The sequence below is a fragment of the Gymnogyps californianus genome, chromosome 27 (assembly GCF_018139145.2).
Source record: "Gymnogyps californianus isolate 813 chromosome 27, ASM1813914v2, whole genome shotgun sequence".
NCBI lineage: Eukaryota > Metazoa > Chordata > Aves > Accipitriformes > Cathartidae > Gymnogyps > Gymnogyps californianus.
In genome coordinates, this window is record NC_059497.1 from 3021309 (window position 1) to 3034025 (window position 12717).

Consider the following 12717-nt stretch of genomic DNA (forward strand, 5'->3'; position numbering starts at 1 on the left):
GCCTCTCCTCTCTCTGATTTTGCCCTCAGTGCCTATTTTTTTCTGAGAGTCCTGGGTGCATTGTGGCTCCTTGCAGCAAACCACGTCTGCGTGTGTGTGTGTCTTGGCCGGCTGTACGTCTGTCTCCCTCTGTCCCGCATCTCCCCCCCCCCCCCCCCCCCCCCGGTGTGAGACACCCGGGCGCTTTGCTCTGCATCCTCCCAGCGCTCTGGTCCTGCGCCTCTTCGCAGCGTTTGGGTGCCAATCTCTCCCTGCATCATCTGCTGGAAAGTCCTCAACTCCCCCCCCCGCCCAGTCTGCGGGACACCCCTTTACACCCCCTGCTACCCCTGTGGCCCTTTTTACCCTGCCTCTCTCCCTTGTCCCTGGGTTGCCTCTGCCCCCCCCCCCGCACACCCTCCCTTTGCACCCAGCTTGTGGGTGCCCCCCTGCACCCTGGTCCGGGCCTCCCCCTTATCCCCGCGGTCTGCGCTCTCCCCTTCGCACCCTACCCGGCCCGTGGGTGTCCCCCCCCGCCCGTGGGGTCTCCCCGCCGCTCCCCCCCTCCCGCCCCCCCCTCGCACCGGCTCCTGGGCGGGGCGGCCGCTGCCGGGCGGCCAATGGGCGCGGGGGGGCGCGGCCGGCGGGGCCGCCGCATTTAGCGGCCGGGCCGGGCCGAGCTGATCCGAGCCGAGCCGAGCCGGGCCGAGCCGAGCCGAGCCGAGCCGGGAGCGACAGAGCTGGGGCCGGAGCCGGAGCGCGGCATGGAGCGGGCGGTGGGACCGGGACCGGGACCGGGACCGGGCCCGGGGGCAGCGCTGGCCGCCTCGCTGGCCGAGGGGCTTATCAAGTCTCCGCGGCCGCTGATGAAGAAGCAGGCGGTGAAGCGGCACCACCACAAGCACAACCTCAAGCACCGCTACGAGTTCCTGGAGACGCTGGGGAAGGGCACCTACGGGAAGGTGAAGAAAGCCCGGGAGCGCTCCGGCAAGCTGGTAAGGATCGCCCCCCCTCCCCGTCGCCGGTGCATCCTCACCGTGAGCCGGTGCGGGGCCCCAGAGCATCCCCCTGCTCTGAGCAGCACGGTCCCTCTGCATCCCCCCACCCCGCCCCGGTGCATCCTCGCCGGCACCGGGAGAGCCGGTAAACCGGGAAGGCGCAGCCCGCTCCCGGCGCAGCGTGGGGGGAGGCTGCGGTGCTGCCGTCCCCGGGCCCGTGCCGCAGGCGGGGGCAGCGGTACCGGGGGTAGCCCGGAGGGCCTCGTACCCCCCGGGGGGTTGCAGCTCCCCTGGCCCACTTGACCGCGTCGGGCTTCCTGGTGAAAGGAGCCTGCAGATATCCGGCAGTGAAGAGCAAACATTGCACTTGAGTCTGAAGGATTTTTCCCTTCCTCTTGCCCTGGTTCTTGGTTGGTTTTGCCTCTTGGCTCTTGGCAGCGGTGTGCGGCACGCAAGCAAAGCCGAGCCCCCCTGAGCCCGGAGTGTCTGATGATTGAAATCGTGACCCACTCACTCGACACCTCAGCCCCTCTGAAGCAAGTGGCTCTGTGCAATGCACGGCTCAACCCAGAGCACAGCGATCCAGCGTGCTGGAAGTGTGCAGGGAGAGGTGGGGGACCTGCACCCCTAGGAAAGCAGGGGTGCTGCTGTCCTGGCAGCCCTGTGCTTTAGGAATCTGCAAGGGTTCAAAGGGCAAACTTGAACGTGATTTCCCTGCCCCTGTTCAGTCCTAAGGACCCTGCGGTGTGGGATGGGACCCAAGAAAGGCACTTGCACGCCAGCCCATCTTGAGACCATGGGTGGGCAATGAGGGTCCACCTGCGAGCGGCGAGACTGGCCCGGCAAGGCTCTGAGGGCTGAGCAGAAGAGCGGGGTGTGAGATCTGGATCATTAACGTGCCACAGAGGCACGTCAAGGAAAACAACTGTAAATCTGAGAGGTTTCCTTGTGTAACGCGACAGCTCTTAATTAAGTCAGATCTGCCATTTCCATTTAGCCTATCTGATTCTGAAGAAGCTGCTGTTTTGCTGCATAATCAGGGCCTTGAAATGCAGCTTCCACCCACAGACCTGGAAGGATCCCTCCCCTCGGGATGGGCGAGAAGGCTTGGCTTTCCCTCTCTGTACCTAACAAAGCTTGTGCAGAGAATCTCTGAACTGCCAGAAAACTTACCTGTCTGTGGAAGCCCCTTAGGACAGGGACTCGTTTGTCTAGCAGCATCTGTCTATTATCATGCAAATTAAATACACAGGCCAATGACTCCTCAATAAATGCCTGAGATAGTCAAAGGCTCGACTAACTAGTACCTCAGCCAGCTGGCCGTGTAGAAACAGGAGGCTTAACCACAAATCTCTCCTCTTCCCACAAATTCTTTCTTGTAGCACTCAGCATTTCCGGACCTGTTTAATCTTCAGGCTTATCCTGAGCTGGGTTGTTATTTGCTCCTTCTCTAAGTGGCTTTCACTTCCTAAACACCGAGGTGTGAGAGCAGGTACTGCTGCCTCCGCCGGTTGCCCCTCCTGGGCTGTGCAGATCCGATATTACCAGCTGAGGCTGTAAAGCTGCTCCACGCATGGTTTTTGCCTCTGGCTAATCAGAAACTGCCTCTGTCAGATGCACTGAATATTGAACCATCTCGTTTTACTGCCTAGCTTTCTTTTTCCTCTGAATTTTAACCAGCCTACCTGGACTTAGCTCAGAGCAACGTGTGTCTCATCAGTTGGTACACTGCAGGGAAGACCAGGCTCCTGCAGCTGAAGGATTTTTGGGGACTTCCATGAACATTCTTTGTTTGAAAAAAAACCCTTATTTTCTGGTTAGAAATCCTTTAGGTGAAATGATGCTTATGCCTTTTGGTGGGTACTTCTGCCGAGTGCCCTTCCCAGTCCTTGGAAAATTGTTGTGTCCCTGAAATATCAAGAAGGTGGCGAGAGAGTTGCTGGTTCTTTTTCCTTTCCCTTTTTTCTTTTCTTTTTTCCCTGCATCTTTTGGTTTGAAGATTCAGGAACGTGTGCCGTGGTGGTGCGAACTGGCTCCTGCACCTGTTTGCATGGCAGCGTCTGGCCTTTTTTTCTTCCAGCCTGGTGTTTCTCCCAGCCTGGTTCCCAAGCCCTGGCCTGCAGCCAAGTCAAATAGAAAGCGGGACCTCCTGTGGGACTCGCTTGCGGTGTCAGAAACGTATTTGTGGGCTTGCGTGGTGTCAAGGGGAAAGCAGCACCGGGAATATTCCAAAGCAGCAAAGCCTCTTTTGATTTCCAGTAAGGGGTGAACTCCGGTCTCTTCCGTAGTGGGTTGTAATCTATATTTCATGGAGCACGAAATGCTGCACTTGCAATCTGGAACAACTTCTAAAGTGCTGCCTGGGGTTGTAGCTTAATGCATCTTTCAGCAGCTGCTGAAAATACCTGTTCTGCCCCCAAAAAACTTTTAATTAAAAGCCTTTTTGACTTGGAAAGTACTCTCAAGTTCTCTAGGCTCCTGCATCGGGACTTCTTGGGGCTGTTTCCTGCAGGAGAGTCTGCTCATAGCATTGATGGTGGAGGCAGCGTGTAGGCTGGGGCAGCGTCTGTCCCTGAAGCTGCTGGTCCCCATCTCCGGGGTGGCCGGGTACAGCCTTTTCTGTCTCAAGGGGAGATCCTCTTCTGTCAGCCCTCTTAGGTAGGGAATGTTTCGGAACAAAGCTGCTTCTTGGCACCCCTGGGGAAGGATGGGATGGCCAAGGGATTAGCCTCCCCGGCAGGGCTTGACAGGCAGATAAATCATCCCACCCTGCGTGGCTGGTTTGGTCTCTGTTGTATGAGATGTGGACCCTAACAGTGCCATACCTTCGCTGTGCGTTGTGCCCGACCGTTACGCCGGCAGCTGGCCTGCCTGCGGGCAGCGCTCAGCAAGGAAAGCCCTGGGGCTCTAACAGCACCCTAAACCTACTCGCTGCTGCAGCCATGACTCCTGCCTGCCTTGGAGGTCACTAACTGCTGGGCTCATAGGCGAGGGCGTTCTCCAGCACTCTACTGAATACAGCCAGTGGCATCTCCTCAGGCTTCCCGTGCTGGCAACCTGGAGCCGCTTTGTCTTTTATGGACAGTGGATCTTGCCCTGAGCCCTGGCTCAGCAGTGTATGTGCGTGAGCATCTTGATTAGGAAGCAAATGTGCTGCATGCACCCCGAAATGCTGAGGCTGTTGGGCTGGTTGTCGAGCTTTAGCGGGGAGATGAATAGAGTGAGTCAACAGCAATTTGGGAGGGCAGGAGCAGGCTGATTTGCTGCATAAAGGCTTTGCCCGCATTCTAGTGGGGGTCAGGTAGTCAGGGGCTGGAGCAAAAAATTGTTAAACTTTAACCTGTTAACCTAGCACAAAGGTCAGGGAAAAGAATACCTGGCTTTCAAGAAGCTATTAAGCACCTTCAGGATTGTTTTGTACAGAAACTTGGGCCTGGGTTATTGAACTTCCCTTGGCCAGAGTCCATTCTGCTTGGTTGCTTCAACCCTTGGGGCTGGTGCAGGCACAATGCTTCTCCAGCGCACAGGAGGCAACCCCTGCCCTGGCCAGTGCTGGCCTGAAGTGGCCCAGTGCAGCAGAGATGCTCTGTGGCCAAAGGGACTCCATTGGCCATCTCTCACTTGCCCATCTGAGCCCTTAAAAGTGGCATGTTCTTCTCCCATGAAGACACTGACGTGGCAGCTGAGATCTCGCTGCTTTAGCATCTGGTGACTTGCTGTGGATGCAACGGGCCTCGCTTAGCAAGAGTTGCAAACTTGCTCTGAGCCTTTTGCTGCTTGGTGGGCTAGGTCTCGAGGAGCGAGGTTTCCGACTCCCCTAAATCAGAGGGAGACGAGGCCGAGCATCCATCCCGCACAGCCAAGGACAGAGGAGGGTCCCTGCACAGCACAGGCATGAGCATCGCTCCTGTGCTGGCAGCTGGGGCCTGCGGGTGTCCATGGCCCCTCTCCCCGTTGCTGGGAGACCGGTGCGGGGGTCCTTTTACAGGATTAATGCTGTTCCACATTCTTGTCTGATAGAAAAAAAGAGGTTCTGCTGGATTCAGTTGTAAATTCAACCCTAGGAGCACATTGTCTCTCCCCAGCCCCTTTGAAAGAGGATTAGAAGGCATCTATTCTCCAGCACTTACTCTTCTTTCTCCTCCCCTTTCAATTTCCTTGTAGAGGATAACTTGAAAACCCAAGCGAAAGCCTGGGAAGTGGCTCGCATTGTCGGCGCTGGGTCTCCCGGCCAGCTGGAGCACAGTCCTGTGCCTAGGAGGGATCTACTCTTTAATACCAAACTTTCTCTTACCTCTACGTAATGAGCTCCTGAAATAAGTATTTGCAAGGAAAGCGAAACCTGTTTTGTTTTTTTTTTTTCGTTTTCATGACCCCAAGAAGACGTTGTTGTTGTTATCTTCCAAGTCATGTGTGCAGGTCACATTCCTTTGGCTGGCTGCGGTCCAGCGGCCGCTGTAGCCTGGGACACAATTCCTGTAAGGCATGGCACGGCACATAAACGAGGAGCAGGGCTGCGCTACCTGCGAGAGGAGGCTTGGGGGGCTCCTCTGGTAGGAGCTGGCAGCAGGTTTCCCTTGTGGGGAGGCGGGGGGAGCTTCTCCCTTGTGCACAGCAACAGGACTTGGAAAGTATAAGAACCTAATTGATAAAGTTCACTTTTATTGGAGTTGCTTCAACGGAGCCATGTAGCATGGCTCTCAGATACAGCACGCTTGGGTGGAGAAGCTGGGCCATTGATCTCTTGCTTGTGAGCCCCTTCCTGAAAGAGGGGGGTGGGTTTCTGCTCTGCAACAGGCTTTGGAAGCCACAATGCTCCTGGCCCCGACAGCCGGGTGACCCTCTGTGCGTGTGCTCATCCGCAGGTGGCTATCAAGTCAATCCGGAAAGACAAAATCAAGGATGAGCAGGACCTTGTCCATATCCGGAGAGAGATTGAGATCATGTCCTCCCTCAACCACCCCCACATCATCGCTGTCCACGAAGGTGAGCCCTCCTCTTCCCTCCCCTTTTCCAGCAGCATCCCTGAGCGGAGCCTCCCCCGTGGGGCTGGGTACCGGGCAGGCTCTGCAGCAGTGGGGTTAGCACTCACTGCTCTCCTCCCTCTGCTCGTTCAGAGCAGAAGCTGTTTGCCGTTGCCTGTGCCGCGCTGGTGACTCAGCGCCGGCAGGGAGAGCAGATGCTGCCGGGCTGTGGTTTCCCCACCGCACTCCCCCGCCTGCGTGCGGAGCAGCGGCGAGGGGAAATACCTGCTCCAGAAATAGCCGCTTCCCGTCCCATCCCCTCCCGCCCGGAGAGGGAAGCCGGCTCCAAAAGTTTACGGGACCTTTTGAGGCTGGAAGCCTCGGTGCTGCTGCTGGGGAGAGGCTGTGCTGGGGGGGGAGCTGGTGACCAGGGTCCCCGCAAAGCCCAGTGCTCTGTGTGGCTCTGGTGGTGCTGGATGCTTGCCCCAGCAGTGGCAAGTGCCGGAGTGGTGGGAATCTCTGTGGCTCTGTGCTCAGCCAGAGGCAGGAGCTAATCTCAGTACTGGAGTCCTTCTCATTCCCTCCCCTGGGGCATAGGAAAACCAAACCGCAGGGAGCTGGGAGAGCTCCTGGTGCTGCTGGGCTTGACTTTACGGCCAGGGCTGGGCTTTGCTCCCAGGGTGTCAGGGCAACACCAACCGAAGGGGAATGTCTCAGGTTCTAGCTACAGCCAGACTTAGAGCAAATCTCCAGCTGGATCAGTCTTTGCTTAAACTCTGAGTCCTTTGGCTGCAAACCCAGCGTGCCCCGTGCTCTTCCTCGGGGCTGGCTCTGCCGGGGTTTGTTGTGCTGTGCCGGCGTGTGGCCGTGCCCGTGTTATCACCGCCTCTGTGGCGTATGTGAGGTATCCAGAGTCCTTTTGTTCTCTAAACAAAAGCAAGTGGATTGGCAGTTCATACGTTGTGTTTGCAAGGACTGAGTCACGCTGACTGCTGGAATTCAAAAATATTGAGGTAGCTTTCTGCAAACAGGAAGAAAATGCTCCGTCTCTTGGCTTGAGCCGGAGCCTTGTTGGGAGCAATGGGAACATGCAGAAAGGCCACCCGGCCATGCCAGCCGGTAGCTCTGTCACCTTCCCCCTTGGCAGGGCTCTATCTAGCAAAGAACCATGTGTCTTAGTGACCTTCTGGCAGAGCAGAGCCCTTTCTCCTGTGCTCTGTGGCTGCAGAGGCTGCTTGGCCAGCAGCCCCGGTGGCACTGTGGGATGCGGGTGGCAGCTCTGGCTGCCCGCCTCCGACCTGCAGGTACCTGCAGAAACCCCGACACCTTCTGTTTTGCAAAACAGACTGAGGGCACAGGCAATGGGGCGGGCAGTGTGTTAGAGTTGGTCAGGGCTCCACCTGCTCATTAAAAGGCTTGTGCTAACGAGAAGCCCCTTAGCTCCGAGCATCCCTCCTTAACGCCCTGTGGCTTCCCGTCTCTGCGCAGTGTTTGAGAACAGCAGCAAGATCGTCATCGTGATGGAGTACGCCAGCAAGGGGGACCTGTACGACTACATCAGTGAGCGGCAGCGGCTGACGGAGCAGGAGGCACGCCACTTCTTCCGGCAAGTCGTGTCGGCCGTCTACTACTGCCACAAGGTGGGTCGGCACCACGCTTCCCACCGCCTTCCCGGGGGGAGAGTGGAGGGGTCGGCTCCTGTGTGCTCGGCAGGGCTGGCTCCGAGCAGAGGTGCAGCAGCCGGGGCTGGGTAGGGATCCAGTGCCTGATGGGGAAGCTCAGCCTGGGCTGGGAGGTGAGGGGAGCTCGTGGCTATTGGCCTTTCCCGGAGAGGGGTTAATCCTGCCTCTTATCTGAAGGGTGCGGCAGCCCTCGGGCTTGCCCGGAGGCAGTGCCCAAGCAGCTTTTGGAAAGTCCTTGCCTTGGCTTTCCGCTGCTGCGGTGTGGGGCTGACTAACCCTGCTGGGGAGTTATCAACTCCCATCCCACCCACCCAGAGGGAGATGCCCAGAGCTGTCTGCTGGGGCTGAAAGCCAAGCCCTGGGTCACCCGTCTTGTCCCCTGAAAGGGATGTAAAGCTATAGGGCCCTGTCCGGGGCTGTGGGATGAGCCGTGCCTGCCCTGGAAGGACCCTTGAGCCTGTGGTCTCCCTGGAGGATGCTCTAAGGCCATACCTGGTCATGTCTTGGTCCTGGGTACCCATGTGCCCTTGGCAGGAAGGGGGGGGTTGCAGGGCACCTCCTGAACCCAAAGCAAATTGGGGTCTCTGTCGTGGTTTGACCCCAGGCGGCAGCTCAGCACCACGCAGCCGCTCGCTCACTCCCCTCACCCAGTGGGATGGGGGAGAGAATTGAAAAAAAGTAAAACTTGTGGGTTGAGATAAAGACAGTTTAATAGGACAGAAAGGAAGAAAATAGTAATAATAATAAAATGACAATAATAATGGTAAAAGAATTAGAATATACAAAACAAGTGATGCACAACGCAATTGCTCACCACTCGCCGACCGATGCCCCGTCAGTTCCCAAGCAGCGGTCCGCCCCTCCTGGCCAACTCCCCCCAGTTTATATACTGGGCATGACATCATATGGTATGGAATATCCCTTTGGGCAGTTGGGGTCAGCTGTCCCGGCTGTGTCCCCTCCCAACTCCTTGTGCCCCTCCAGCCTGCTCGCTGGCTGGGCATGAGAAGCTGAAAAATCCTTGACTTAGCATTAACACTACTTAGCAACAACTAAAGCCATCAGTGTGTTATCAGCATTATTCTCATACTAAATCCAAAACACTGCACTATACCAGCTACTAGGAAGAAAATTAACTCTATCCCAGCCAAAACCAGGACAATCTTGCTTAGCTGGGCAGCATCAGGTCCTGGCAAAGCATGGAGTTGTGCCCACTGTGCCCTGGTGGGAGCTGGCACCAGCCGCTCTCATGGGTGCGTGGCTGGGAAGGGCGCAGGAGCCCAGCATGGCACCTGGCACGGGGTGCTGGTGCGGGGTGCTGCCCTGCTCGTGCTCCCAAGCAACACGGGGAGCTGGTAGCACCCACGTCAGGACGTGGTTTACAGCCCGTCCTCATCAGTGCACCCAGGGTTATTTACTGCTCCTCTGCCGTCACCGTGTCCTGTTTGCGTGCCGCTGTGCCGGTGAACGGCAGTGACCTCCCCGCGTTGCTTGCCTTTCCCTTCCCTCCTGCAGAATAAACACGCTGTAAACTAAACCCGGCTCTCCCTTCCCTCCTGCAGAATGGGATCGTTCACAGGGACCTGAAGCTGGAGAACATCCTTCTTGATATAAACGGGAACATCAAGGTGAGAGGCTGGCAGAGCCTGGCCACGCTTTGGGTGTCACCCAGCAAAGGGGTCTAAGGGATGCTGCCCAGCGTGGATGGACCGGGGGTGGCCACAACACCCCGGTCCCCCCAGGGCACATGGTTCTCCGTAGCTCTGGGCAGCATCTGTCAGCTCTGGAACCGCTGGCATCGGCCTGTGCTGCTGTTTGCCCGGGAGATGGGGAGCCAGGAGGGCGCCTGTTCCTGCCGTCTGCTATCTGTGCCTGGCAGCTGAGCGGGAGAGGCTGCAGAGGCAGAGCCGCAGGGCTGCCTCTTAAAGCCATAATGTATATCTGACTGCTGATAAGAGGGCAAAGTCTGAACACTGAGGTCAAAGCACGACCGGCTGGATAAGAAAGGGCTCTCTCAGTGAAAGTCCTGGTCCCCGTACGTGCCGGTCAGGCTGGTGGAGGGAGGCGTGGGGCAGCTCCTGGCGCTGCTGGCCCCAGGCGATGCTTTTTGCCTCGGCCGGGAGCACTGCAGCCGCCCAGGAAGGGCATGGCCGCAGCCGGGAATCGGTGCGGTCGGTGATAAACAGGCTGCGGGGCTTTATCTCTGTAATTTTGCAATTGGGAGCTCGCAAGCAGGGACTGTACCTTCTGCTCACTGAGAGGTGACGGGCGTAATGAGGATAATGAATGCCTGTGTGCTAGGTGGAGCAGATAGGGACTGAGGCAGCCTTGTGTGGCTGTGAATGAGCTGGAGGAGAGCCCGGCAGCTCTCCCTCTAACCACACCTTTGCAGCTGCCTCTGCTCTCAGCGTGCCGGTGATGGGGCTGGAGGGGCAGAGCCGCAGGGCAGCTGCTGCGGTGGCTGGGATGAGCTTTCTGGGAGCGGGAGAGGGGCAGGAGCAGCCTTGGGGGTGGAAAGCCAGGCTGCTGCGGCTCCCTGAGGAGACTGAGGGCACCCAGGACCAGGGTGCCAAGGGCAGCCCTGGTTTCGGCCAAGCTCGCAGCTGGAGAGTTTCAGGTGGCAATGCTGCTCCACCTGCGAAGGGGAACTTTGCTGCTTGATAACGGCTATAAATGTCTCCCTAGATTGCAGACTTTGGCCTGTCCAACGTTTACCAGCAGGACAAACTTCTGCAGACTTACTGCGGCAGCCCTCTCTACGCATCCCCCGAAATCATCAACGGGAGGCCGTACAAGGGCCCAGAGGTAGGTTGTGCCTCAGCCCCTGTGTGGGGGAATGTCTTGCTGCCTTTTTGCTTGGGCTCAGGGAAAGCGGTGGGTGTTTTCCCAGCAGAGCGTTGTGGGCAGAGCCCTGCCTGTGTGATTTGGGGTAACAGGTCCCGTAAGACCAAGCGCCGCACGGTTGGTGTGTGGCAGCTGCAGTGGGGTGGACGTGGTGGGATGCAGGTGGCTGGAGCTGGCCCTGCCCCACGCTCTGTCCTCTCCTGTGGCTGCTGCCATCCCGGGAGCTGCTGCTGAGGCTCTGGTGGGGGGGTCCCCCAGCCGGGGTTGGGGGCCAGGGCAGCCCGGTCCTGCTGCCCCCCTCCAGGCTTGTCTGTCCCTCTGGCAGGTGGACAGCTGGTCCCTGGGCGTCCTCCTCTACATCCTGGTCCATGGCACGATGCCCTTCGATGGCCACGACTACAAGACTCTGGTCAAGCAGATCACGAGTGGGGACTACCGGGAGCCCACAAAGCTGTCAGGTAGGCAGACCCCCACCACCCGTGCGTCCCCCCCGTCCGCGTGTTCCCTTCAGTGCCTGACCTGCCTCTTCCTCAGATGCCTGCGGGCTGATCCGGTGGATGCTGATGGTGAACCCGGAGCGCCGCGCCACCATCGAGGATATCGCCACGCACTGGTGGGTGAACTGGGGCTACAAAGTGCCCCTCGGGGAGCAAGAGCTACTGCGGGAGAGCGAGTCCCCCCTGGCCACGGTGGCAGAGTGGCTTCGCCGCTCCTCCCGGCCCCTCCTGGAGAACAGCTCCAAGGTGCGATGCTTCTTGAAGCAGCACATCCCCGGCGTGGCCCTGGAGCGGCAACGCTCCCTCAAGAAGTCCAAGAAGGAGAACGACGTCTCCCATGCGCTGCAGGAGGTGGCCCTGGCCCCAGAGAACCCCTCTAAGTCCATCCTCAAGCGGCCCAAGGGCATCCTGAAGAAGAGAAACTCCTGCGAACAGAAGGTGCCTGGCCCCGGCCCCCCGCCGGCAGCACCCGTGGGAGAGGCAAGGGGTGAGGATGGCGAGGAGGCCGCTGCGGGCCTCACCCGGATCCTGTCCTCCGGGATGCTGCCTTGCAGCACGGGCGTTGGACCAGTGCCCACGGCTGTGCCTAAGAAGGGAATACTGAAAAAGCCCTCGACGAGGGAGTCAGGGTATTACTCGTCCCTGGAGTGCTGCGAGTCCGGGGATGTCCTGGATGCAGGGAGCTTGGACCTCGATGGGAGCGTGTTTGTGGACAGCCCCTCCCCGGAGCAGGACCCCCAGGGTCTCCCTGCCCGCCGGAAAGGCATCCTCAAGCACAACGGCAAGTACTCCTCTAGCAGCACCGAGCCAGAGAGTCCCCCCGGGCAGGGTTTCGGGGGCTTCAGCGAGGTGCCCCTGCCCCAGGCGCCCCGTGCCCGCCCGTCCAGCGCCGTAAGTGAGGACAGCATCCTCTCCACGGAGTCCTTTGACCAGCTCGACCTGCCCGCCCGTGTCCCCCACGGCAGCGGGGGCATGCGGGGATGTGTCTCTGCTGACAGCCTCCTCCGGCTGGAAGAGGAGGAGGAGATGGAGGAAGGGCGCAGGCTGCGCCGCTGGACTGTGACCCATTGCCGGAGCCCCCTGGGAGAGAGCAGCTTGTCCCTGGTGGGCTGCGACAATGTCACCGAGGTCTACCGGCGTGCCGTGGCCATCAGCATGAAGTTGAGCTGAGGGCACCTCCCGGCAGGGCTCCCCGGGGTGGTGCGTGTTGGGGAGGGGGCCAAGCCCTCCCTGCCCCGGGGCTGCTGGTGCTGCCGAGCCGTGTCCCACATATTTATTTTGCAGCCTCGTGCCCCTCGGGGAGGAGCGCGGGTGCAGGCGGGGAGGGAGCCGTGGTGGCTGTGGGGCATTGGTGGGGGGGATGCCCCAGGGCCAGGACATTAAGTGGACCAAAGCCCCGAGGGATCCAGCCACGCCCCCATGGAGGGGCTGGGGGGTCCTGGAGGCTCCTCGCTGCCGTCCTCCCCTTGCAAACAGGCTCATCTCATCGGGGAGGGGAAACCAAGGGCTTGGGGGGATTTTTTTTTTTCCTTTGCACTGTTTTTTTGGCTGCACAAGATAACGGATGGGGCAGGTGATATACCTCAGACAAGCTGGAGATTTAACAGGGTGCTGGCGAGGGGCTGAAAGGTGCTGCCCTGGCTGCTGCCTGCGGGCTGGGCTCTCGGGACGTGCTGGCAACAGGGTCCAAGCCGCCCAGGCCCCAGCTCTTCCCTTTCCTGTGCTGAGAAACCCAACTGGATCTGGCCAACAC

The 12717-nt window shown here is 59.1% G+C and overlaps 1 protein-coding gene across 1 annotated transcript; it reads left to right on the forward strand.

Annotated features, from left to right (window-relative positions):
- The first annotated feature begins 823 nt into the window (after nt 1-823).
- On the forward strand, nt 824-12304 carry NUAK2 (NUAK family kinase 2). Its single transcript, XM_050911394.1, has 8 exons — nt 824-974; nt 5843-5963; nt 7430-7581; nt 9186-9251; nt 10309-10428; nt 10793-10925; nt 11002-11402; nt 11466-12304. Exons 1-8 carry the CDS (start codon nt 846-848, stop codon nt 12132-12134), a joined length of 1791 nt encoding a protein of 596 aa, XP_050767351.1. The 5' UTR covers nt 824-845; the 3' UTR covers nt 12135-12304.
- Nucleotides 12305-12717: the final 413 nt, after the last annotated feature.